Source organism: Castor canadensis, chromosome 12 (assembly GCF_047511655.1).
Source record: "Castor canadensis chromosome 12, mCasCan1.hap1v2, whole genome shotgun sequence".
NCBI lineage: Eukaryota > Metazoa > Chordata > Mammalia > Rodentia > Castoridae > Castor > Castor canadensis.
Genome location: NC_133397.1, coordinates 85,248,101 through 85,269,044, shown reverse-complemented (window position 1 = coordinate 85,269,044; position 20,944 = coordinate 85,248,101). Strand labels below are relative to the sequence as shown.

The window sequence follows — 20,944 nt, the reverse complement described above, 5'->3', positions numbered from 1 at the left end:
TAGCCAAAGCCTTCAAGTTGTATACTTCTAATGATCAGAGGAATAGGGAGGAAAGGCGTAAAGAAAAAGGGGAAAATAAATACCTCAATTCTCCGTTTTGCTTTGTCATAAGCCCTTTCTTCTTTAGTCCGATCATCATCAGAGTCATATTCAGAGTCTGAACTAATTTCTTTACTTGGTTTTTTATCTAACGTTTTCCCTGAATCTTTCTCATCTGACATCTTTTCATCTTCCTCGTCAACTTCACTGCCTTCACTTTCTCCTTCCTCTTCCTCCTCCTCTTCACTCTCTTCCTCTTCTTCTTCCTCTTCTTCCTCTTCCTCCTCCTCTTCAGGGTTTTCTTTTACTTCTATATGAACCGTGTTTCCTTCTTCCAGAAAAGCAAAGATTTTAAAATAAAGTTAACATTGTAGATTTGTATTAAGACAGGAAAAATACTGAAAATGTATTACTTAAGGCAGCAAAATTGTTTCTATGCAAAGTAATTGTCTATATGCTGCAATGAAGACTGTTACTTAGTAAAAACTTCCGGTGGTAATCCACACTGAAGTTAAAAAGAAGCATTACTAAACTAGAACAAAATACAGGGAGGCAAGTACAATGCCTCCTTTCCCGGTGGAGCTGACTCTGGAGGCAGCAGCTGAAAGACTAAGTTACCCTGGTGCTAGGAGCCATGAACCAGTACCAAGAACAGGGGTGGGGAGGAGGGCAGAACAGAGGGTGGAAATACAACCCCTGGATCATACCCTTACTGTAGGATAAAAATCCAACCAAGAGGACTACACCCTAGGAGTAAGGGTGAATTAAAAAATAAATAGGACTTCCCAATTATTGGCAAAAAAAAAAAAGCTTCAGATTCTCTCAACTGCAAATGTAGAATAAGATAATTCCATATTGCTTGTTCATTCAGACTCCTGGTCTAAGTATAGGATGAACATCATTAGTTCAAAAATTCAAACTTTCTGAACACTGACATGATAGCACAAATGGCAAATTCCATGTCATGAATGAAAGTATTAAAAATACTGTATGAAACAACCTTCAGGCTGTTTATAAAGCACATATAAAATATAAATCAGTTTCATTTTTAGGCTTGGGTCCCATCCCCAAGATATCTTATGATGTATATACAAATATTCCAAAATCCAAAACACTTCTGATCCCAAGCATTTCTATTAAGAGATATTCAACCTATATAAATGATTTGTGCTAACTGATATCCAGTTCCTACAGATTTACATTAAAATATCCCACACAATGTATAAGAGTAACAAGATACATGAGCAAACAATTTCTATGAAGAAAACTAGCAAGTAAGATATCCAAGAGGGCTTCCATATAAAGTTATAAACCAAAATTTTTAAACAACCATGCTTCTAACATGCAGGGAAGAAACAAGGTAAAAATTTTAGAAGGTAAATAAAATTGCAAAATATTTAAATGGGAACTCTGAAATGGAACATACACAGAAGATAAAATTAAGAACTCAAGAAATGGAATTATTCAGAGTACAAAGAGTAAGAAGAAATTAATGTTACAATAGAGAGGAAGAACAATCCAGAAAGAATTACAAGACTCAATTAGGAAAAATACAGAAAAAAAAGGAAAACAGTGAAATAGGAAGAGGATCTAATTGGAGAAAAATAAGTTTCCACCATTACAAAACTGTCAAAACCAAAATACATTCATAAAGTCCTACAAGTAGAACCATACCCAGTACAAATGAAGGAAGGGAGGGAGGTTAAGGGAAGGAAGGAGGGACTCTTGACAACATCTCACTAATATACACGTACAAAAGAAAATTGTAAAAAGAGTTCTTCAGGAAAGAAGAAATGATCCCAAATTGAAGATCAAAGCTATAGGAAAAAATGGAGAAAAATAAAATTGTGAAGGTTATGGATATACTTAAGGAAATATCAACTGGAGTTTAAGAAATAGAGAATGAAAACAAATGAGACCAGTGATATATATACTGAGAACTGGATAAACATTCAAGTATTCCTAAAGTCCTTGCAGCATCTTCAAAAGGGGTAGGTAACATTACACATCATTAGTTGAGAACTGCAAATTAAAATTTTGAGTCATCACTTAAAAAAAAAAATACTAAGCCAGATGTGACCAATTAGGAAGCTGAGGCAAGAAGGGCTCAAGCTTGAAGCCAGTCTGGACTACATAGCAAGAACTTATCTCAAAAAAATTTTAAAAATTAGAAAATATACAACTACCTAGTTCACGGGAAGGTGGAAAAATAAAATGGAATTTAAAAATTCCAATAATCCAAAAGATGGCTAGAAAAGAGAAAAAGAGGGAATAAGAAGGGACTTAATAGACAAAAACCCAATTCCACATAAAATGTAAATATTGATAAACTATGCTTGCTATGGTCTGAATGAGGCATACTGCCCATAATTAATGTTGAAATGTAATCACCACTTGGTGATTACATTTAGAAATCACCTTTTAGAAAATAACTAAATCATAAGGCCTCTGTTCTCAAAAGAGGCTTCATATCTTTCAATCACCCAAGCTGTGGTATTTTGACATAGCACAAATAGACTAAGGCAATGCCATTTAAGGACACAGGAAGAGTAATAAAAAGAAAAAACAATCACATAAATCATCAAAGCTGGTGTAGCTGTGTGAGTATGAGAAAAAGTAAACTTGTAAGCAAAAGACTTGTCTTGAAAAAAAGAAATATATCAATGATAAAAGGCTCAATTCATAGGAAAGATCTAAGATTGTATTTACCTAATAATATAGCAACAAAATATTAACAGAACTCAGGAAAACACATACAATCACAGTGGGAATTTTTGTTTTGTTTTTACCACAATGGTCTCAGTAAACAGAGGGAAAAAATTTGCCACGAAAAAAATCCAAAACAATACAAAGCCTTGAACACAATGATCAGTAAACTTGACCTAAATACAGAAAGCAAGGCAACAAACAACACAGCATATAAACGCTTTCCTATTACCTCTGAAAATACTAATGCTAACTGACTGCTGCATCTTATAAACAAACACTCAACATATTTCAAAAGCCAGAATCACAGAATCATGTATTTTCCCTGACTACCCATTTTTATAAGCTAAAAATTACACTGAATCATAGATAAAAGGTAGGAAATTTAAAAATATCAACATATCAGAAATTGTGGAATTTGATGGACACCATAGTTAAAGAAATAATATAGCTTTAAAAATAAGATGGGGGTAAGAGGCCTGAAAAATCAAAGAGCCAAACATCATTCTCAAGAAGACAACAAGAAAAATCAAAGCAAATTAAACCAAAAGGAGGAAGAGATTTTAGTAAAAAAGGGCAGAAAGTAATGACAAGGAAGAAAGCTTACATCTTATTCACAGTGATTAGGAACTATACTATTAATCTTTTCATTATATTTTAAGCTAACAGGCTTTTTGTAGGCCAGCTTTAATGACAACCCTATTTATATAACATAATCATCCTGAAAAAATGCATTCTAAACCCTACATGTCATCCTGTTTTAGAAATGACCTTCTGAAAATCCATTCATTTGGATTTAGGAATCATGGACACAGAAAGTACAAGACTGGTCCCCATCACCAGGTAAATTCACCAGTCTTTCATAATCTGGAGATTACTCGTTTAAATATATGCATCTCTAATAACTATTGGCTTTATCAATGTGTGCTTATGAATTATTTACCTTTTTCTCTTTCCTCATCACTGGCCATAGCTTCCCAATCATCCAATTCAGCATCCTCACCTTCTTCTTCTTCTATAAATAAAAGTTTCATTTAAGACACAGAAATCATTTAGGAAATATGAAACTTTTAGAAAAATCCAAAATTATGCTCTGACATAAAAAGATATGTTTTAACTATGTCAAAATACGCATGAAACTTTGTTCTGTTTGGAAATATCTTTTCAATATAGTTAGCATGTTATAATTTAGTGTTTCACTAGTTCTTAGTATTCTTTCAATATACCATATTAACATCAGATTTTAATATACAAGATTTCATGTTTGAGTAAAATAAAATATCAGAAATACAAACATTAAAATGTTCCTTTAGAACTTACAAAGGATATATATATACATTCAATTCTTGAGGACAAATGCTCACACTATATACACAGAATTTATACTTAATTTTGCTTAGCCTCTACAGGTAACATTTAAATACCACTAAAATTCCAAAGTTGAAGATACGAAACTACCATGTCACTCCAGGTCAAATAACAGAATGCTTTGTTTAATCCCAAAATAGGCAGAAAGCTAAACAATTGAGTTATTGTTTAAATATGAAAGACTTTAATACTCTAACAACTCTCTTTTTACCAAATTCCAACTGGACAAACGTATTAATAAAAGGCTGACAAGGGTATAGTGTCTATTTCCCCATAATAACTATTTATCAACAAGTCTGGATAAATTATCTTGAGGAAGAAATGAAACTCAGAAATAAGTACCCCCAATATACCTCGAAATTAGCAGTTCTTTATGATACAACAAAATATAACCTAAAATAATGAACTGCTATTAAGCAGATCAACCTCAACTTAGCTCTAATTTCGCCAGATTAACGCTATACTATCCAGCCTTCTGAAATGACCCTATTCAATTAGAACAGAAGAGGAGAAAAGGAAGAAAGGGAGCTATCGATGTAATAATTCACAAGGATCAATCAATCTTGATAGATACTCTCTGTAACTATCCTCAGTCCTGATCTGTCTTTAAACACTGGAATCTCTCTAGAATACAAAACATTGATTACCTAGTTCCTGGCTTTCTTAACAGTCTCATGAATTAGAACAATGTTTAACTTAAAAAATAAAAAAGAAAAGAAAAGCCAGAGATTTTTCCCTAACCTCTCAAAACAAATAGACACACAGAATTCTATTATTTACTAACTAGAAACTGACCTCTAAGGCTTTATAATGCAAATTCTCATGGTTCTTAAAATATTCTAGGTAAAGCATGCCTGTAATCCTAGCTACCTGGGAGGCTGAAATTTGGAGGATTTGTGGTTAGAGGCTAGCCTGGGCAAATAGTTCATAAGACCCAATCTCCAAAATACCCATTTGCAAGTGGGAAGTCCTGAGTTCAAACCCAGCCCACCAAAAAAAGTTCCAGTTAAAGATGCAATAAAAACAGCATGGTACTGGCACAAAAACAGACATGAATACCAGTGAAACAGAATAGAGGACCCAGATATGAAGCCATTCAACTATAACCAATTTATCTTTGACAAAGGCGCTAAAAATATACGATGGAGAACAGACAGCCTCTTCAACAAAAACTGCTGGGAAAACTGGTTAGCAGTCTGCAAAAAACTGAAATAGATCCATGTTTATCACCCTATACCATTATTAACTCAAAATGGATCAAGGACCTTAATATCAGATTCCAAACTCTAAAGTTGGTACAGGAAAGAGTAGGAAATACTTTGGAAGTAATAGGTATAGATAAGGACTTTCTCAAAGGAACCCCAGCAGCTCAGCAACTAAGAGATACCATAGACAAACTGGACTTCATAAAACTAAAAAGCTTCTGCTCAAAAAAAGAAATGGTCTCTAAACTGAAGAGAACACCCAGAGAGTAGGAGAAAATATTTGCCAACTATACATCAGACAAAGGACTGATAACCAGAATATATAGGGAACTCAAAAAACTAAACTCACCCAAAAGTAATGAACCAATAAAGATAGGAGCAAGTGAACTAAACAGAACTTTCTCAAAAGAAAAAATTCAAATGGCCAAAAAACACATGAAAAAATGTTCACCACCTCTAGCCATTAAGGAAATGCAAATCAAAACCACACTAAGATTCCACCTCACCCCTGTGAGAATAGCCATCATTAGAAACACCACCAATAACAGGTGTTGGCGAGGATGTGGGGAAAAGGGAACCTTCATACACTGCTGGTGGGAATGCAAGCTAGTGCAAGCACTCTGGAAAAAAATTTGGAGGCTTCTTAATCTAAACATAGATCTGCCATGTGATCCAGCAATACCACTCTTGGGGATATAGCCAAAAGACTGTGACACAGGTTATTCCAGAGGCACCTGCACACCCATGTTTATTGCAGCATTATTCACAATAGCCAAGTTATGGAAACAGCCAAGATGCCCCACTACTGACGAATGGGTCAAGAAAATGTGGTATTTATACACAATGGAATACTACTCAGCCATGAAGAAGACTGAAATCTTATCATTTGCAGGTAAATGGATGGAACTGGAGATCATCATCCTGAGCAAGGTTAGCCAGGCCCAGAAAACCAAAAATCATATGTTCTCCCTCATATGCGGACTTTAGATCAAGGGCAAACACAACAAGGGAATTGGACTTTGATCACATGACGAGGCGAGAGCACACAAGGGAGGTATGAGGATAGGCAAGAAACCCAAAAAAAAAAACCAAGATAGCATTTGATGTCCTCAATGCAAAGGAACTAATGCAGAAACTTTGAAGAGACAGAGGCCAATAGGAGAAGGGGACCAGGAACTAGAGAAAAGGTTAGTTTGAGAAGAATTAACTTAGAATGTAACACGTATGTACAGGAAAGCAATGCAAGTAAACTCCCTGTACAGCTATCCTTATCTCAGCTAGCAAAAACCCTTGGTCCTTCCTATTATTGCTTATACTCTCTCTTCAACAAAATAAGAGATAAGGCTAAAATACTTTGTGCCTGGTAGCGAGGGGGTGGTGGGGAGGAGGGATGAGGGAAAGGGGGGCTGGGGGGAAGGGGGGAGAAATGACCCAAAAATTGTATGCACATATGAATAAAAGAAATAATAAAAAAAAAAAGATGCTTCCAAAGTATAAAGTAAAAAAAAAAAAAAAAAATTCAGGCCTTCTTTGAGGTTTCTGATGCATAAAAACATAAAATCCAAAACCATCAGACTCTCTACAAAACCTCTTAAGCACACTACTGAAAAGGACAAATGTGAATGTAATCTCACTTGATATTTTCTCAAAATGGAAATGAAAAGAGATGGCTAAGAGAACTATGAAGAAAGAAAGCAATCCACTTTCATTATTTGACTCTAAACTACTTATTGTATGATAAGACAACTTATGATAGATACATCAACACCATTTGATAAGAATTAATTAACTAATTGCCTAGTTCAACTGGCCTGGTTCAACTAGAGGTGGTGTCTCTTCTTTTTCTGGCACTCCCTGTTCCACAACTTCCACAACAGCTCTTAATTCCACTGCTTCAGACACTGAAAAAAGGAGCAGAAACAAAGTTAACAATATGTTCGTAATGTATCATTTCTGCAAGATACCTTGCTCAGTATGTAATAAAAATCAGTATAAGAATCTATGTCTTCAGTAAGTTTAGAAAACATTTATCAGTCATATGTTTAAAGGAAACTAATCTTTCTGCTCAAGGAAAAAAATACAAAAATCACAGAAAGCTGAGAAGATATAAGGAGCATTTTTGTTCCTCAGTGTTAACAACAGTCAGAGGGTAGGACCATATTTTTCAAACTAAGGTCCTTTTCCCATTAGCCACTCATTTAAATCAGGTGAAAAATGACACAGTAAGAAAAAAGATGTAGGAAAGAAATTTCAAAATGCAGTTCTGAGAGGCTAGGCAGAGTACATGCTTAGCACGTGTAAGACCCTGGACTCAATCTCTAATGCCACATATGTAGCACAATGCAACATAACGTACAGCATTTGGGTTAAAAAGACAAGTGGCAAGGAAAAAAGCAAACAAAATTGTTTCTAAATCAGAGGCTACTTTATATACAAACCTTCTTTAGTTTCTAGCTGCTGTGGTGTTTTTTTCTTCTTTTTATCTTCATAAATTGGTCTTTTCTTTGGCAAAGAGTCTTTTGATGGCACTTCAACACCTAAGGGATTTAAAAAAGAAAACTTCAGGGTGGCATGACACCTAAAAAATGCTTTTTCTTTTTGGTAGTACTGGGTTTAAATGCAGGGCTTTGTGCTTGCTGGGCAGGCACTCTTACTACTTGAGCCATGCCTCCAGCCCCTGAAAAATAGTACTTTAAAAGACTAACGTATCACTCACCTCAGAAATAGACACCTTAAAATATAAAAGAACATTTGTGGAAAACCTGCTTTTTTTAATGTAAGGTATCTTAAAATTTACACTAAAGTACACAATAAGAGTTCTGCAACTGCCAATGCAATGAAGATGCAGAGCAGTTCCATAAGCCTGTGGTGTCTCATGCAGTCAAACCCTCCTCACACCCCAAGTCTCTTAGTAACCACCATCTGTTCTCCACCCTTACCAAGTAGCTTTCCCCACAATGTCAAATAAATGGACTCATTCAGTCTGGCTTCTGTTACCACAAGGGATTTGTAAGTCATCCACCACTTTACTGCATGTATTAGTACATCATCTTCTTAATGCTGAACAGCATACCACTGATGTACCCCTTTGTTTATCCATTTAACAGCTGAGGGATATTTGAGTTGGTTCCAGTTTGGGACAATTAGGAATAAAGCAATGTGAACATTTCCATACAAGTGTCTTCATGAACAGTTCTCTCTCAGTAAACATTCCAGAGTGGCAATGAGACATAAAGTAAATATATACTTAATTTTATATGAAACTGTCAGTTGTTTTTCCAAAGTAGACTTACAATTTTGCATTCCTACCAGAATTACTGATCTGTATCCTTGATGGATAGGTTTTAATTTTTTCAGGTTTATGTACTTTAACAGATGTGCGTGAGGGGGGACACTTGTTCCATGCTCACATACCTGTTATCTGTGCCCCACTTTTCCCTCTACCTCTCTGCCCTGCTCATTATCCATTTAAAAAAAAAAAAAAGGAAAGAAAGAAAACATTGCATGACTTCAGTTCTTTTAAATGTGTTAAACTTTATTGTGCAGCTCAAAAAATGACCTACCTTGGTAGGTTAGGTGCATTCACATACAATGTTATAATCTTTTTTGTTACATAATGCACTTTTTGGGGGAAAGGGGAGGGTGGGACCGGGATTTGAACTCAGGGCTTCCTGCTTACAAAGCAGTCACTCTACCATTTGAGACATGCATCTAGTCTATTTTGCCGATTTTTAGGGGGAAAGGGGAATGGGGTCTCATGAACTATTTGCCTCAACTACTGGCCTCAAACCACAATCCACCAGATCTCAGCCTCCCAAGTAGATAGGATTACAGGCATGAGCCAGTGGCCCCCAGCCATAATATACTTCTTTATTCTTGGAAATTTCACTTTTCTGAAGTGTATTTCAAATTAATGCGACAACGCCAGCTTTCTTCTGACTGTTATCATTGTACATCTGCTTCTATCCTAAATTATATTTAAAGTAGATTTCTTATAGAAAACAGTTGGCTCTTGTTTTCAATCTACTTTTTAATTGGTATATTCAGACTATTCATATTTAATGTAATTAGTAGTATGGCTGGTTTTAGGCTATTATTTGGATTTTTTTATTTGCTCCCTCTGCTCCATTTCCCTTTCTCCCCCTTTTCCACTATCTAAAATATTTTTTACTATTCCATTTTCATTTATCTAATGATTTTTGCTTAACCAATTTTAGTGGTTGCTGGAGAGATCAGAGTATTCCTATCTGACTTCCCACAGTATACTTAGAAGTACTGTTTTTACCTGATACTTAGATGTCAGTCTAGGTCTTGGTCACTGGAAGCTTTGGGTATGCTTCTTTGGATCTATTCCAAGAACAACAGCTCCCTGGTGAGCCTGGGAGTTATGTAAGCTCATAAACAGAATTGTAAGACCCTTCTTCTCCAGCTCTCTCAAATTTATAGCATCTCTTATGCACTGTAGCTTCCAGGAGCCCCCTTACTGGCCCCTCTAGCCAAAATGATGACACTGTCTCAAGAGTTTTATGTTCCAAGGTTGTTAGGAAGTTTCACATAGTGGGCCTGCCATTTGACCCAAAGAAAGAGAGAAAGGAGGTAAATGACAGGGAGTCCCCTCAACTTTTCAGACATCAGAGAACTCTTTCCTAGCTCCTCTGGCCATAGGTAAGTAACCAAATGGGTACATCATTTTAATATTATTTAAAAAAAAAAACTCACAAAACAATGTATTCAATTCAAAATGACCAAAATAATTTAAAAATTTTATAGATGAAAGGATGGAAATTCCGAAACTCTTTTCTTCAAACTCCCTAAAAGGATCACAAAAGGAGCTAGAAATGACTGAAATATAACACAAAAGCAGAAAAGCCAGAATCAAGCCACAGCTGCTGGAAGACAAACTCTACCTTTAACCTATCTTTTTTCTTGAATAAGTGCCTCTAAAAATCCCACAGGGATAGCAGAAAGACAAAAGTAAGTTCTATTTTAACATCTACTCTTTCAAATATTCCTTTAGTAGTAATGCAAAGTATGCCAACATATATTAACCTCCTGATCATAGTTAAGATGATCAGCTGTTTTGCCTGAACACTCACCCTTAAGGACTAAAGTGAGACTATTTGCCTATAGGCAAATAAATAGCATCAAATAACCTTCTGTACATTTCAAAGCAATGTGCTAACTAATTCTATTTACCAAGAGATTTTGGTCTTTAAAAGACATGATGAAACACAACACAAAATGTTTAATTTGTAATGCACTCACAAATGAAAGGAGTATGTTTTAAGGGTGTGGAAAGCAGACTAAAAGCCCCTCTAAAGATGTCCATGTCCCAATCCCCACGTATGAATATGTTACCTAATATGAGAAAAAAAACAGTGTAGGTAGCCAGGTGACTGTGGCTCACCCCAATAATCCTAGCGACTCAGGAGGCAGAGATCAGGAAGATCACTGTTCAAGGCCAGCCAGGGCAAAAAAAGCAAGACCCCATCTCAAAATACCCAAAAAGGGATGGCACTGTGGCTTAAGTTCTAGAGCATGGCATGGATTGGTAGAATCAACATAGTAAAAATGTCGATACTCCCCAAAGTAATCTACATGTTTAATGCAATTCCCATCAAAATTCCAATGACATTCATTAAAGAGATTGAAAAATCTACTGTGAAATTTATATGGAAACACAAGAGGCCACGAATAGCCAAGGCAATACTCAGTCAAAAGAATAATGCAGGAGGTATCACAACACCTGACTTCAAACTATATTACAAAGCAATAACAATAAAAACAGCATGGTACTGGCACAAAAACAGACATGAAGACCAGTGGAACAGAATAGAGGATCCAGATATGAAGCCACACAACTATGAGCAACTTATCTTTGACAAAGGAGCTAAAAATATACGATGGAGAAATAGCAGCCTCTTCAACAAAAACTGCTGGGAAAACTGGTTAGCAGTCTGCAAAAAACTGAAACTAGATCCATGTATATCACCCTATACCAAGATTAACTCAAAATGGATCAAGGATCTTAATATCAGACCCCAAACTCTTAAGTTGATACAAGAAAGAGTAGGAAATACTCTGGAGTTAGTAGGTATAGGTAAGAACTTTCTCAATGAAACCCCAGCAGCACAGCAACTAAGAGATAGCATAGCTAAATGGGACCTCATAAAACTAAAGAGCTTCTGTTCATCAAAAGAAATGGTCTCTAAACTGAAGAGAACACCCACAGAGTGGGAGAAAATATTTGCCAATTATACATCAGACAAAGGACTGATAACCAGAATATATATGGAACTTAAAAAACTAAATTCTCCCAAAACTAATGAACCAATAAAGAAATGGGCATGTGAACTAAACAGAACTTTCTCAAAAGAAGAAATTCAAATGGCCAGAAAACACATGAAAAAATGCTCACCATATCTAGCAATAAAGGAAATGCAAATTAAAACCACACTAAGGTTCCACCTCACCCCTGTTAGAATAGCCATCATCAGCAACACCACCAACAACAGGTGTTGGCGAGGATGCGGGGAAAAAGGAACCCTCTTACACTGTTGGTGGGAATGTAGACTAGTACAACCACTCTGGAAAAAAATTTGGAGGCTACTTAAAAAGCTAGACATCGATCTACCATTTGATCCAGCAATACCACTCTTGGGGATATACCCAAAAGACTGTTACTCCAGAGGCACCTGCACATCCATGTTTATTGCGGCACTATTCACAATAGCCAAGTTATGGAAACAGCCAAGATGTCCCACCACTGACGAATGGATTAAGAAAATGTGGTATCTATACACAATGGAATTTTATGCAGCCATGAAGAAGAACGAAATGTTATCATTCGCTGGTAAATGGATGGAACTGGAGAACATCATTCTGAGTGAGGTTAGCCTGGCTCAAAAAACCAAAAATCGTATGTTCTCCCTCATATGTGGACATTAGATCAAGGGCAAACACAACAAGGGGATTGGACTATGAGCACATGATGAAAGCGAGAGCACACAAGGGAGGGGTGAGGATAGGTAAGACACCTAAAAAACTAGCTAGCATTTGTTGCCCTTAACGCAGAGAAACTAAAGCAGATACCTTAAAGCAACTGAGGCCAATAGGAAAAGGGGAACAGGTACTAGAGAAAAGGTTAGCTCAAAAAGAATTAACCTAGAAGGTAACACCCACGCACAGGAAATCAATGTGAGTCAATGCCCTGTATAGCTATCCTTATCTCAACCAGCAAAACCCCTTGTTCCTTCCTATTATTGCTTATACTCTCTCTACAACAAAATTAGAGATAAGGGCAAAATAGTTTCTGCTGGGTATTGAGGGGGGGGGAGCGGGAGGGGGCGGAGTGGGTGGTAAGGGAGGGGGTGGGGGCAGGGGGGAGAAAAGAACCAAGCCTTGTATGCACATATGAATAATAAAAGAAAATGAAAATAAATAAATAAAAAAGTTCTAGAGCATGGGCCTAGTAAACCTGAGGGCTTGAGCTCAAACTCCATACCAAAAAAAAAAAAAAAAACCACACACACCATAGGTATGACTTAAGGTTAAGGACTTTGAGGTAAGGAAATTCTCCCAAACCTGATCACATGATTTCCTAGAGGTAGTACCTAGTATCATGCAGATCACATGATTTCCTAGAGGTAGTACCTAGTATCATGCAGAGACTTTACTAAGAAAAATGGTCAGAGTAATGCAACATTGCTAGCTTTGAAGATAGAGGAAGTCATGAGACCAAGCAGTCCTGCAAAAAATTCAGCCCAGTGAGATCTAGGTCAGACCTTGATCTAAAGAACTGTAATATAATATTTGTGTGTTGTTTTGAGCTAATAAATTTGATCAGAAGATTGTGGTTCAAGGCCAGCCCAGGCAAATAGTTTGCAAGACCCTATGTCAAAAAAACCCATCACAAAAAAATGGCTGGTAGAGTGGCTCAAGGTGCAGGCCCCAATACTGCAAAAATAAAAGAAAAAAAAAAGCATTAATACAAAAGTCTATCATTACAAAACAGTTAATATACTTTGTGCCCTTTTGGCCAGCTTAATAACTGGTTAAAAGCAAAGGCAAGTAAGATTCAATTAACAAAGTAACTTTTTCAAATTAAAACTGTATTATCAAGTCAGTATACTGTTTTTTGTTTGAATTCATAGCTATTCTTAATCCAGTTTTGAATATTTGTTATAAGATTTTATACTAAATAGAGCAAATAATAAAACACTGCTACATTAAGATAGCAAACTGGTACCAAATCTAATTTATAACTAACATTACCACATCTGAAGGAAATACACCTTTATCATCAACAGTTATAAATGCCAGCAGAAATAAAGAACTACAATGAAATGGTTGTATTACAACCCTCCTCTCGATTCCTAAAACAAACCCGTTAAGACAAATGACTCATCACTCCTGTCAGATTACTGACAGTCTCTCACAGTGGTAAGAAGATTTAAATAAACCCAGCAGAGAATACAGAGATAATCAGGTTTTTCCTCATTATCATCCTACACCAGCTAAGTAAAAGGCATGGGCTTGTGGGAGAAATTGAAGGCTGGATGACCTAAACATTGGTCCCAACAACATCCCAAATTTAATCAACTAACTTCCTTTAGTTAGGGATTCTTAAATAAACTGTATCTGTAATCAATACCAAGACTTATGTACGTTCAAAAATTCTATTTAAGTTGCATACTCAGATATCTCAATCAATTTCTTACAGAGCTCTTTTCCTGATTCAAATTATTCATAAGGTATCCACTTCATAGGACATGCTTAGTAGTCACAGGCTAAAGGCTAACTGAAAATCTGCTTCATATTTCAGAATAATTATAAGAAAATTTCCACAGATACCAATACTCTCTAAGAACACATTCTGGGTTAAATGAATAAGTGTGGCATTACTTTAGGTAATGAATATGGTGACTGACATTTCTTTAACAAGCTATCTTTCAAAGACACAACAAAACAACAGTGTGGAAACATGCACTGAGATTATTCACAAGTGTTTTGTTCCATCCTAATTTCTTCATAAATGCTTTTAGCCATCCGGAAGGTCACCAGTAGTATCTGACATTTGTATGCTACCTACATTCAAATTTATTCTCTAAATCACATTTTTTAAAAAAACAGCTATATCCCCAATTAAGAATAAAACTTTCTGAGCTCTAGGTACTGTGTTTCTCTACTACTGCTCCTACCATACATATAATATATCATACAGAGTTAGTCAAACAAGCCATTAAATCCCATCTTTGGGATGTTGGGCAAACTGTAAGCTTTGTAAGTCTCACTGTTTCCTCATCTATATGATGCAGATGAAACTATGGTGGAAAACAGACAATGTCTAAGGTTTATTAGCACATCAGCTTACAAACTACATAACTGATAAACTATAGCTATTACTGTAATCACAGTATGAATCCCAAAATGCTATAATATAAAAATCTATGGAATGCAGGGACAGGAAATTAAGGAAAGACCCAATATATTCTTCTCAATGGAGTAAAGACCCTTTTTAAATTATCTTACCTGTTCAAGAACAGAGTAATATGCCCCATGTATGGTCACAAAACACCATTAACTACTAAATAGCTGATCCCATATCTAGAGCAGAAAATGTAGAAGATGTCTTGTGCCAGAAAGCAAAGAAGTGGTCAAAAAAGAACACTGGTCTTGTGAAAAAGCCACAACCCGATAGACTTCTACTGGCCAAAGATGATAAAGTTGAGTGTCAAACGTAAATGACTTTAAGAGATGAAAATATATCAATTATATAAAACTCCATTAAATTGATTTGCTATCCATACAACCAAAAAAAACAAAATTAAGCTCATGAGTCAACTTTGAAGGTTGCCAGGGAACCACCTTATTATTTTGAACACTGATAAGGACAGCAAAAGAAATAAGCACATATCCTGGCATTTCTGTAGGAAAGCTGTATTTCAGGGAAAGATTTTCTTTAGATAGTCTAGCTAATTAAATGAAGAATACATGGGAAAATGAGAATATTCCCAAGGAATACTGGATAAGATGACCACCAACTAAGTTTTAAAATTCTTAGAACAGTCAATGGGGAATTTTTATAGTACACAGGGCTACCAACACTGCAGCCTACTGATCAATCTTGACATAGCTACAAGTGAGATATCCAGATTCTGTGTCTCCTGACATACAGCAACAGGAAGTACATAGCACCACCCAAGCTGCTTCCTAGTAATAATTAAAAGGGATAGAGAAGCATATTCACCAACATTAGGAGAGTGCAATCACACAAATCAGAGAGTGAAAAATTCTAGATAATTATTCAGTACTGTCAACAAATAAATGGCATGCCATAAATAGAAGAATGGAGTGGGAATTTTATTAGTGAGAGACAAACTTATCAATGAAATTCAATCTGTGGATCACATCTAGATCCAGATTTAAACTAACCATTTATAAATACATTTGGAAAATAAGTAGAAAATATTAAAAACATGGAGAGAAAATAAGATGATGTAGACAATTTTGTCAGATAAGAGCATATGTAATTCATATTAAAGGTCCAGACATGGTGGGACATACCTATAATCTCAGCTACTTCATAGGCAGATATTGGAAGGATCACATTAGAAGCCAGCCCAGGGAAAAAGGTAGCAAGACCCCCATCTCAATCAAGAAGCTGGGTGTAGTGGTGGTTCATAACTGTAATCCCTGCGATAAGGCATAAGTAGGAAAACTGCAGGCTGAGATCAGCCCCAGGCAAAAACACAAGACCCTATCCAAAAAATAAATAAAGCAAAAAGGGCTAGAGGTTGTGGTTCAAGTGGTAAAGCACCTGCCTCATAAGTACAAGGCCCTGAGCTCAAATTCCAGTACCACCAAAAAGAAAAGCAAAATGCTATTGTCTCTTAGATACATACAAAAATATCTTGGGTAGAAAGATGTTATCTAGGATTAACTTTAAAGTAATCCAGGAAAAATAAAAAAAGTGGGCAGAGGGTTACAAAACAAGTTTTAATTTCTAAAACTGGTTGATGGGTACTCATTAATACCTCTATTTTTATTTTGGTGGGGAGGACTGGATTTTAAAGAAATACTACCATTTCCACATAAATTTTTGTCCTAGCATACAAGTCATCTTGCTAAACAATAAAATGACATCACCTATTCACTACATTTTTACTGGACTGTCTCACAGCATTTTCACTGGAATCCTCTTCCTGATTCAATTCTATTCCTCTAAACATCATGAGGATATAACTGCATGAGAGAAGTTCCCAGACTACTCAGTTAATTAAGAGCACACTTACCCTGAGCTTGTAGAAGTTTAAGGGTAGCTTCAGCTCTAGCTCTGGCTTCTCTCTGGGACTTAGTTAAAAGTTTTCCTTCTTTTTTTAAACGTTCTTTTCTTTCTTTTTCTTTTTGCTTTTTCCTTTCTCTTTTTTCTTGTTCCAATCGTTCCTATGAAAGAGTACATGTCAGATAAAAATTATAGTAGCTAAACAAGCTATAAAATTTAATGCAAACCCAAACCTCAAAACTCTTGGATATAGGCAAAGTATTGTTAAGAGATTCCAAATAAAAACAAATGCTAAACATTATTACTAAGTAACAGAGCAGACTGGCAATAATACATAAGCAACCTTTAAAGTATCTCTACATGAGGAATTAGAATTTTCTGTACCTCTTGATCTTATTTAAACAATAGTGTAACTGAATTGCCATACAACTATGAAGTTTCTAGAAGCAGAAGATGAGAGATATTTTATATATTTTATAGAATTAGAAGATCAGAGATATTTTATATACAGGAAAACACAATTCAATGTTGGCAATTTCATGAAAGAACATACCTCTTCTTTACGTTTAGCTTCTAATTCTTCAAGTCGTTTTATACGTTCTTCCTCCTCTCTCTTCTGTCTTTCTTCTTCCTCCTTAAGCTTAGCCAGCGCTTCTTGCATAGCTTTTACAGTAGCTTTGCTAGGTCCTTTCTTCTTCTCTTTCTCTTTTTCTTCCTTTTCTGCTTTCTTTTTCTTCTTATCTTTTTTCTTTCTGTCTCCTTCATTGTCATCTACCAAAAAGAACAAAGAAAAACTGTTTAAAAAAAAAAAGTTGCTTCTTGTGGCAATCATGAGCAAATCTAGCTAGAATTCAGGGATTGTTAACTAGAGACCAAAGCTGATGCAACCAGTGGGCTACAACTGCATGTATCAAGGTATCCTGAGCACTTGAGTATCTAGAACAGCTCATTATAACCCACAGCTGGCCTGCTAAGGTGAATACAATGTTGGTGTTAGTCTGAGTTGACCTGATTACAACTGAAGACAAGGATCGTGTCAGTGTAATACTGTATTTCAGGTGTCTATGATACCTGGACAGAGTGGTTGGCACATCAGATGTGTTTATCTAATTCTAAAGAACAGGATGGACTAATTTCCATTTAAGTTCTGTAGCTTCATTCATTTCTGTAAGATAAGGATGATAAAAATGTCTACTTTATGGGGATGGAAGAACAAAATATAAAAATATAGATAAATGTACTCCAAGAACTCTAAAGAATTAAAAGTTCTAAAGCTACTTTCATTGTGTTTCTCCCTAAAGAAGTCTAGTAACAAAAAATCCAGTGTCCAAATTGCTATGTCCTAGCAAGCGCAAGGCCCTGCACAAAAAAAAAATAGCTAGATCAACTTTTCCATTAAAAGTTTTCTAGTTGAAGCAGAATGCTGGTGGCTCACACTTGTAATCCTAGCTACCCTAGCCTGCCTGAGCAAATCATCTGCAAGACCCTATCTCGAAAAAACCCATCACAAAAAAAGGACTCAAGTGGTAAAAGCACCTGCTTAGCAAGCATGAGGCCCTGAGTTCAAACCCCAGTACCACAAAAAAAAAAAAAACAAAAAAAAAACCTCTAGTCTAAAGAAAAACTATTCTAAGTTTTAAGAATATAGTCTTCCATATGAATCATTTGACCTTTAGGTATTCTTTAGGTATCTTTGTTCTAAGAGGAGGAAGTCATCAAGAATGTTTTTCTCTTCGTAACTGGTTCTGTTACGAAAACATGACATGTTATTACTTAAAAGATGTTAATGAATTTTAGGAGATTTAGGAAATAATTTAAAGACAGCATCTAACACTAATCTTTCTTTTTTCAGAGAAAGAGTAAATTTTTCTTTGACAACTTAAAAAAGTCTTCCTTTTTTTTGTTGTTCTGGCATTACTGGGAGGTTGAACTCAAAGCCTCATTCTTTGCTAGGGAGGCACTCCAGCATTTAAGCCACACCTCCAGCCCAAAGTTTTTAACAGCAAAAAATAGTATTCACAATGAAATTCTGTAAAACCCAAAATGCATAAATAAACCAATCAAGAGGTATTTTATACTATATATGTAAATGTTTAACAATGAAAATTACAGAGTGCCCAGTTTTGTTTTCTCTTTTTTTAAAGACAAGGTCTCACTAAGTTATCCATACTGGCTGCAATCCTCCTGCTTCAGCTTCCCAAGTTGGTGGGGATGTAAGTACAAGTACCACTGTGCCCAGCAACTTAGATATAATTTTTTAAAGGCTTCTTACAATTAAGCTCCTTCACATGTAAGGATAAGTAACAAAGTGCTATTGAAGCATAATTATCACAACTTAGACTAAGCAACAGCCAAAAGCCTTTTGTGCTTATTACTAACCTTCTGCAGTTGTGAGAGCTTCTCCTTTCTCTTCAAAGGCAGCTCCGGTATCAAGTGTCACTTTGGATTTTATAGCTTCCTCTTCAGATTTCTTTTGGGATTCTCGTTTACTCTGATCCTTCTTACCTATTTCTAACTCTTCTTTTTCTTTCAGCTTCCGTAGTTTTGCTTTTTCTTCATCTCTTTTTTTTTTCTCTCGTTCCTTCTTTTCTGCCTTCTTTTGGGCTACTGTCTTAATTTTGAAGGAGGAGTCATCATCTTCATTCCCACTCTCTATATTAGGACCTGGCTTATTTTTTTGATTTTTTTTCTGTCCTTTTTTAGACTGCGAAAATTCATCTGAATCATCAGCACTTTCACCTGAAGAATTTACTCTAGAACGTTCTTTAATTCTTTTACTATTATCTTCATCCTCTTCTGAACCATCCCACTTTTTATTTGATTTCTGAGCTTTCCCTTTAGCTTTTTTAGAAAGTTTATTAAAATCATCGTCATCACTCCCAGAGTACATTTCTAGTTTTTGTTTTGCAGTCTTTTTTGTTTTTGAATCTTTATCTTCAAATTCTTCACTATCATTATCATCAAAACTTGGTTTTTTGGCCTTCTGTCCTTTCCTTTTTTTATCTGGTTTTGATGTGGATTCGTCTTCATTGTTTTCTGTTGGCTAAAGTTTCCATCATTAGTAATATTAACAGAATTAATTTACTCATAAAAATATCTGAGACCCCTTAGAGTCATATGCTTTACAAAGTTATAAACTCTCAAAATAATTACAAAAAGAGTTTTCGAGTTGTTTTACAGAAACAGAAAAATCAACCACACATCAGACACTATTCTAGGCCTGAAATACATTTCATTCACTACACATTTCAAAATCTAGCTGCTCTGAAACAAGCAGTAATCCCACTCCATATTTACTAGCTTCTTTAAATGACATGACACTCAGGGCAAAAACTGAAAGAGGAAAAAATATCACTTTCCCATTGCTTTAAGACATATCTGAATTCAAAGAAAAGAAAATATGGAAAATTAAAGGTAGATGGGAGGTGTCACTATATCTGTAAATGTCCCAATTTTATGAGCAAGCTAAATGACATTAAACGCCTTTAGATTCCCACGTAAAGCATCTCTTACTTCTGTGAATGGTTTTAAAGTACATATTTTCTTTCTAAAAATTGTTTTTACCCTTTGGCATCATATTTTCTGGAAACTTTTAACAAATCTACATTTACAAAAATTTCCTAAAGTACCTTCCAGAACCAGCATTAGGAAGAATAGACCAGGAAGCATAAAAGGTAACACAGTCTCTCACCTTCACTGTAGCAGTTTCTCTGTCAGCTTTGATGCCTTGAGCTTCCAAAGACAACTCTTCCAGTTCTTTCAGAATATCATCTTCACTAGAAAAGGAGTAAAATGTATTTTGAAGTATTAAAATAGTTTAAGTGAATTCAATTTCAGAATTTAAAATCAAATGTATTTTAAATATACTCACTCAAAGTCCTGCTTCTTTTTCTCCTTTTTCTTTTTCCCCTTTGACTTTTGAGGTTCCTGCTCCTTGGCAGCACCAGCTCCTTCTATTTCTGCAGCCAAGGCATCAAGATCGATGTCATCCTTGGCACTTAAATGTAAACAAAGACCTACAGTTACCCAAAAGTAAATAACCTATCATATTCATTTAAAACTATCATTTAAAATTTTATCTTTTTTTATCATTTTAAATCTTTTTCATGCATTAGCAGAACACTAAGAAAAAAACCTTCAGCAAGTTCTTTCATGACAACACAAGTTGTCATGATGCCCAGCATCTACTTCAATAAAGTTTCTGGATTTTTTTACTCAAATCAGAAATAGCTACAATTGAAAACACTTCTTAAAAATCTAGTCAATCAAAAAACGGAAATAACTTTGTGGATACCAAAGGGGTAGGGGGTGTGTGTATTGTGTGTAATTATTTATAAAACCG

General features: G+C 35.5%; 1 protein-coding gene across 2 annotated transcripts in view; it reads right to left on the bottom strand.

Moving 5' to 3' along the window:
• The window catches only part of Eif5b (eukaryotic translation initiation factor 5B), a 70,322-nt gene that overhangs the window by 23,927 nt on the left and 25,451 nt on the right, over window positions 1-20,944 (bottom strand). The window contains exons 2-10 of one of the 2 annotated variants that reach the window (XM_020152232.2): window positions 20,474-20,599; window positions 20,294-20,378; window positions 18,982-19,645; window positions 17,156-17,373; window positions 16,613-16,763; window positions 7,757-7,855; window positions 7,130-7,219; window positions 3,689-3,760; window positions 84-370 (exon numbers count right to left, since the gene is read on the bottom strand). In XM_020152232.2, the coding sequence (XP_020007821.1) occupies window positions 84-370; window positions 3,689-3,760; window positions 7,130-7,219; window positions 7,757-7,855; window positions 16,613-16,763; window positions 17,156-17,373; window positions 18,982-19,645; window positions 20,294-20,378; window positions 20,474-20,599 (1,792 nt within the window). The remainder of the gene's footprint in view (window positions 1-83; window positions 371-3,688; window positions 3,761-7,129; window positions 7,220-7,756; window positions 7,856-16,612; window positions 16,764-17,155; window positions 17,374-18,981; window positions 19,646-20,293; window positions 20,379-20,473; window positions 20,600-20,944) is intronic. The other variant, XM_020152234.2, reaches the window with a different exon arrangement.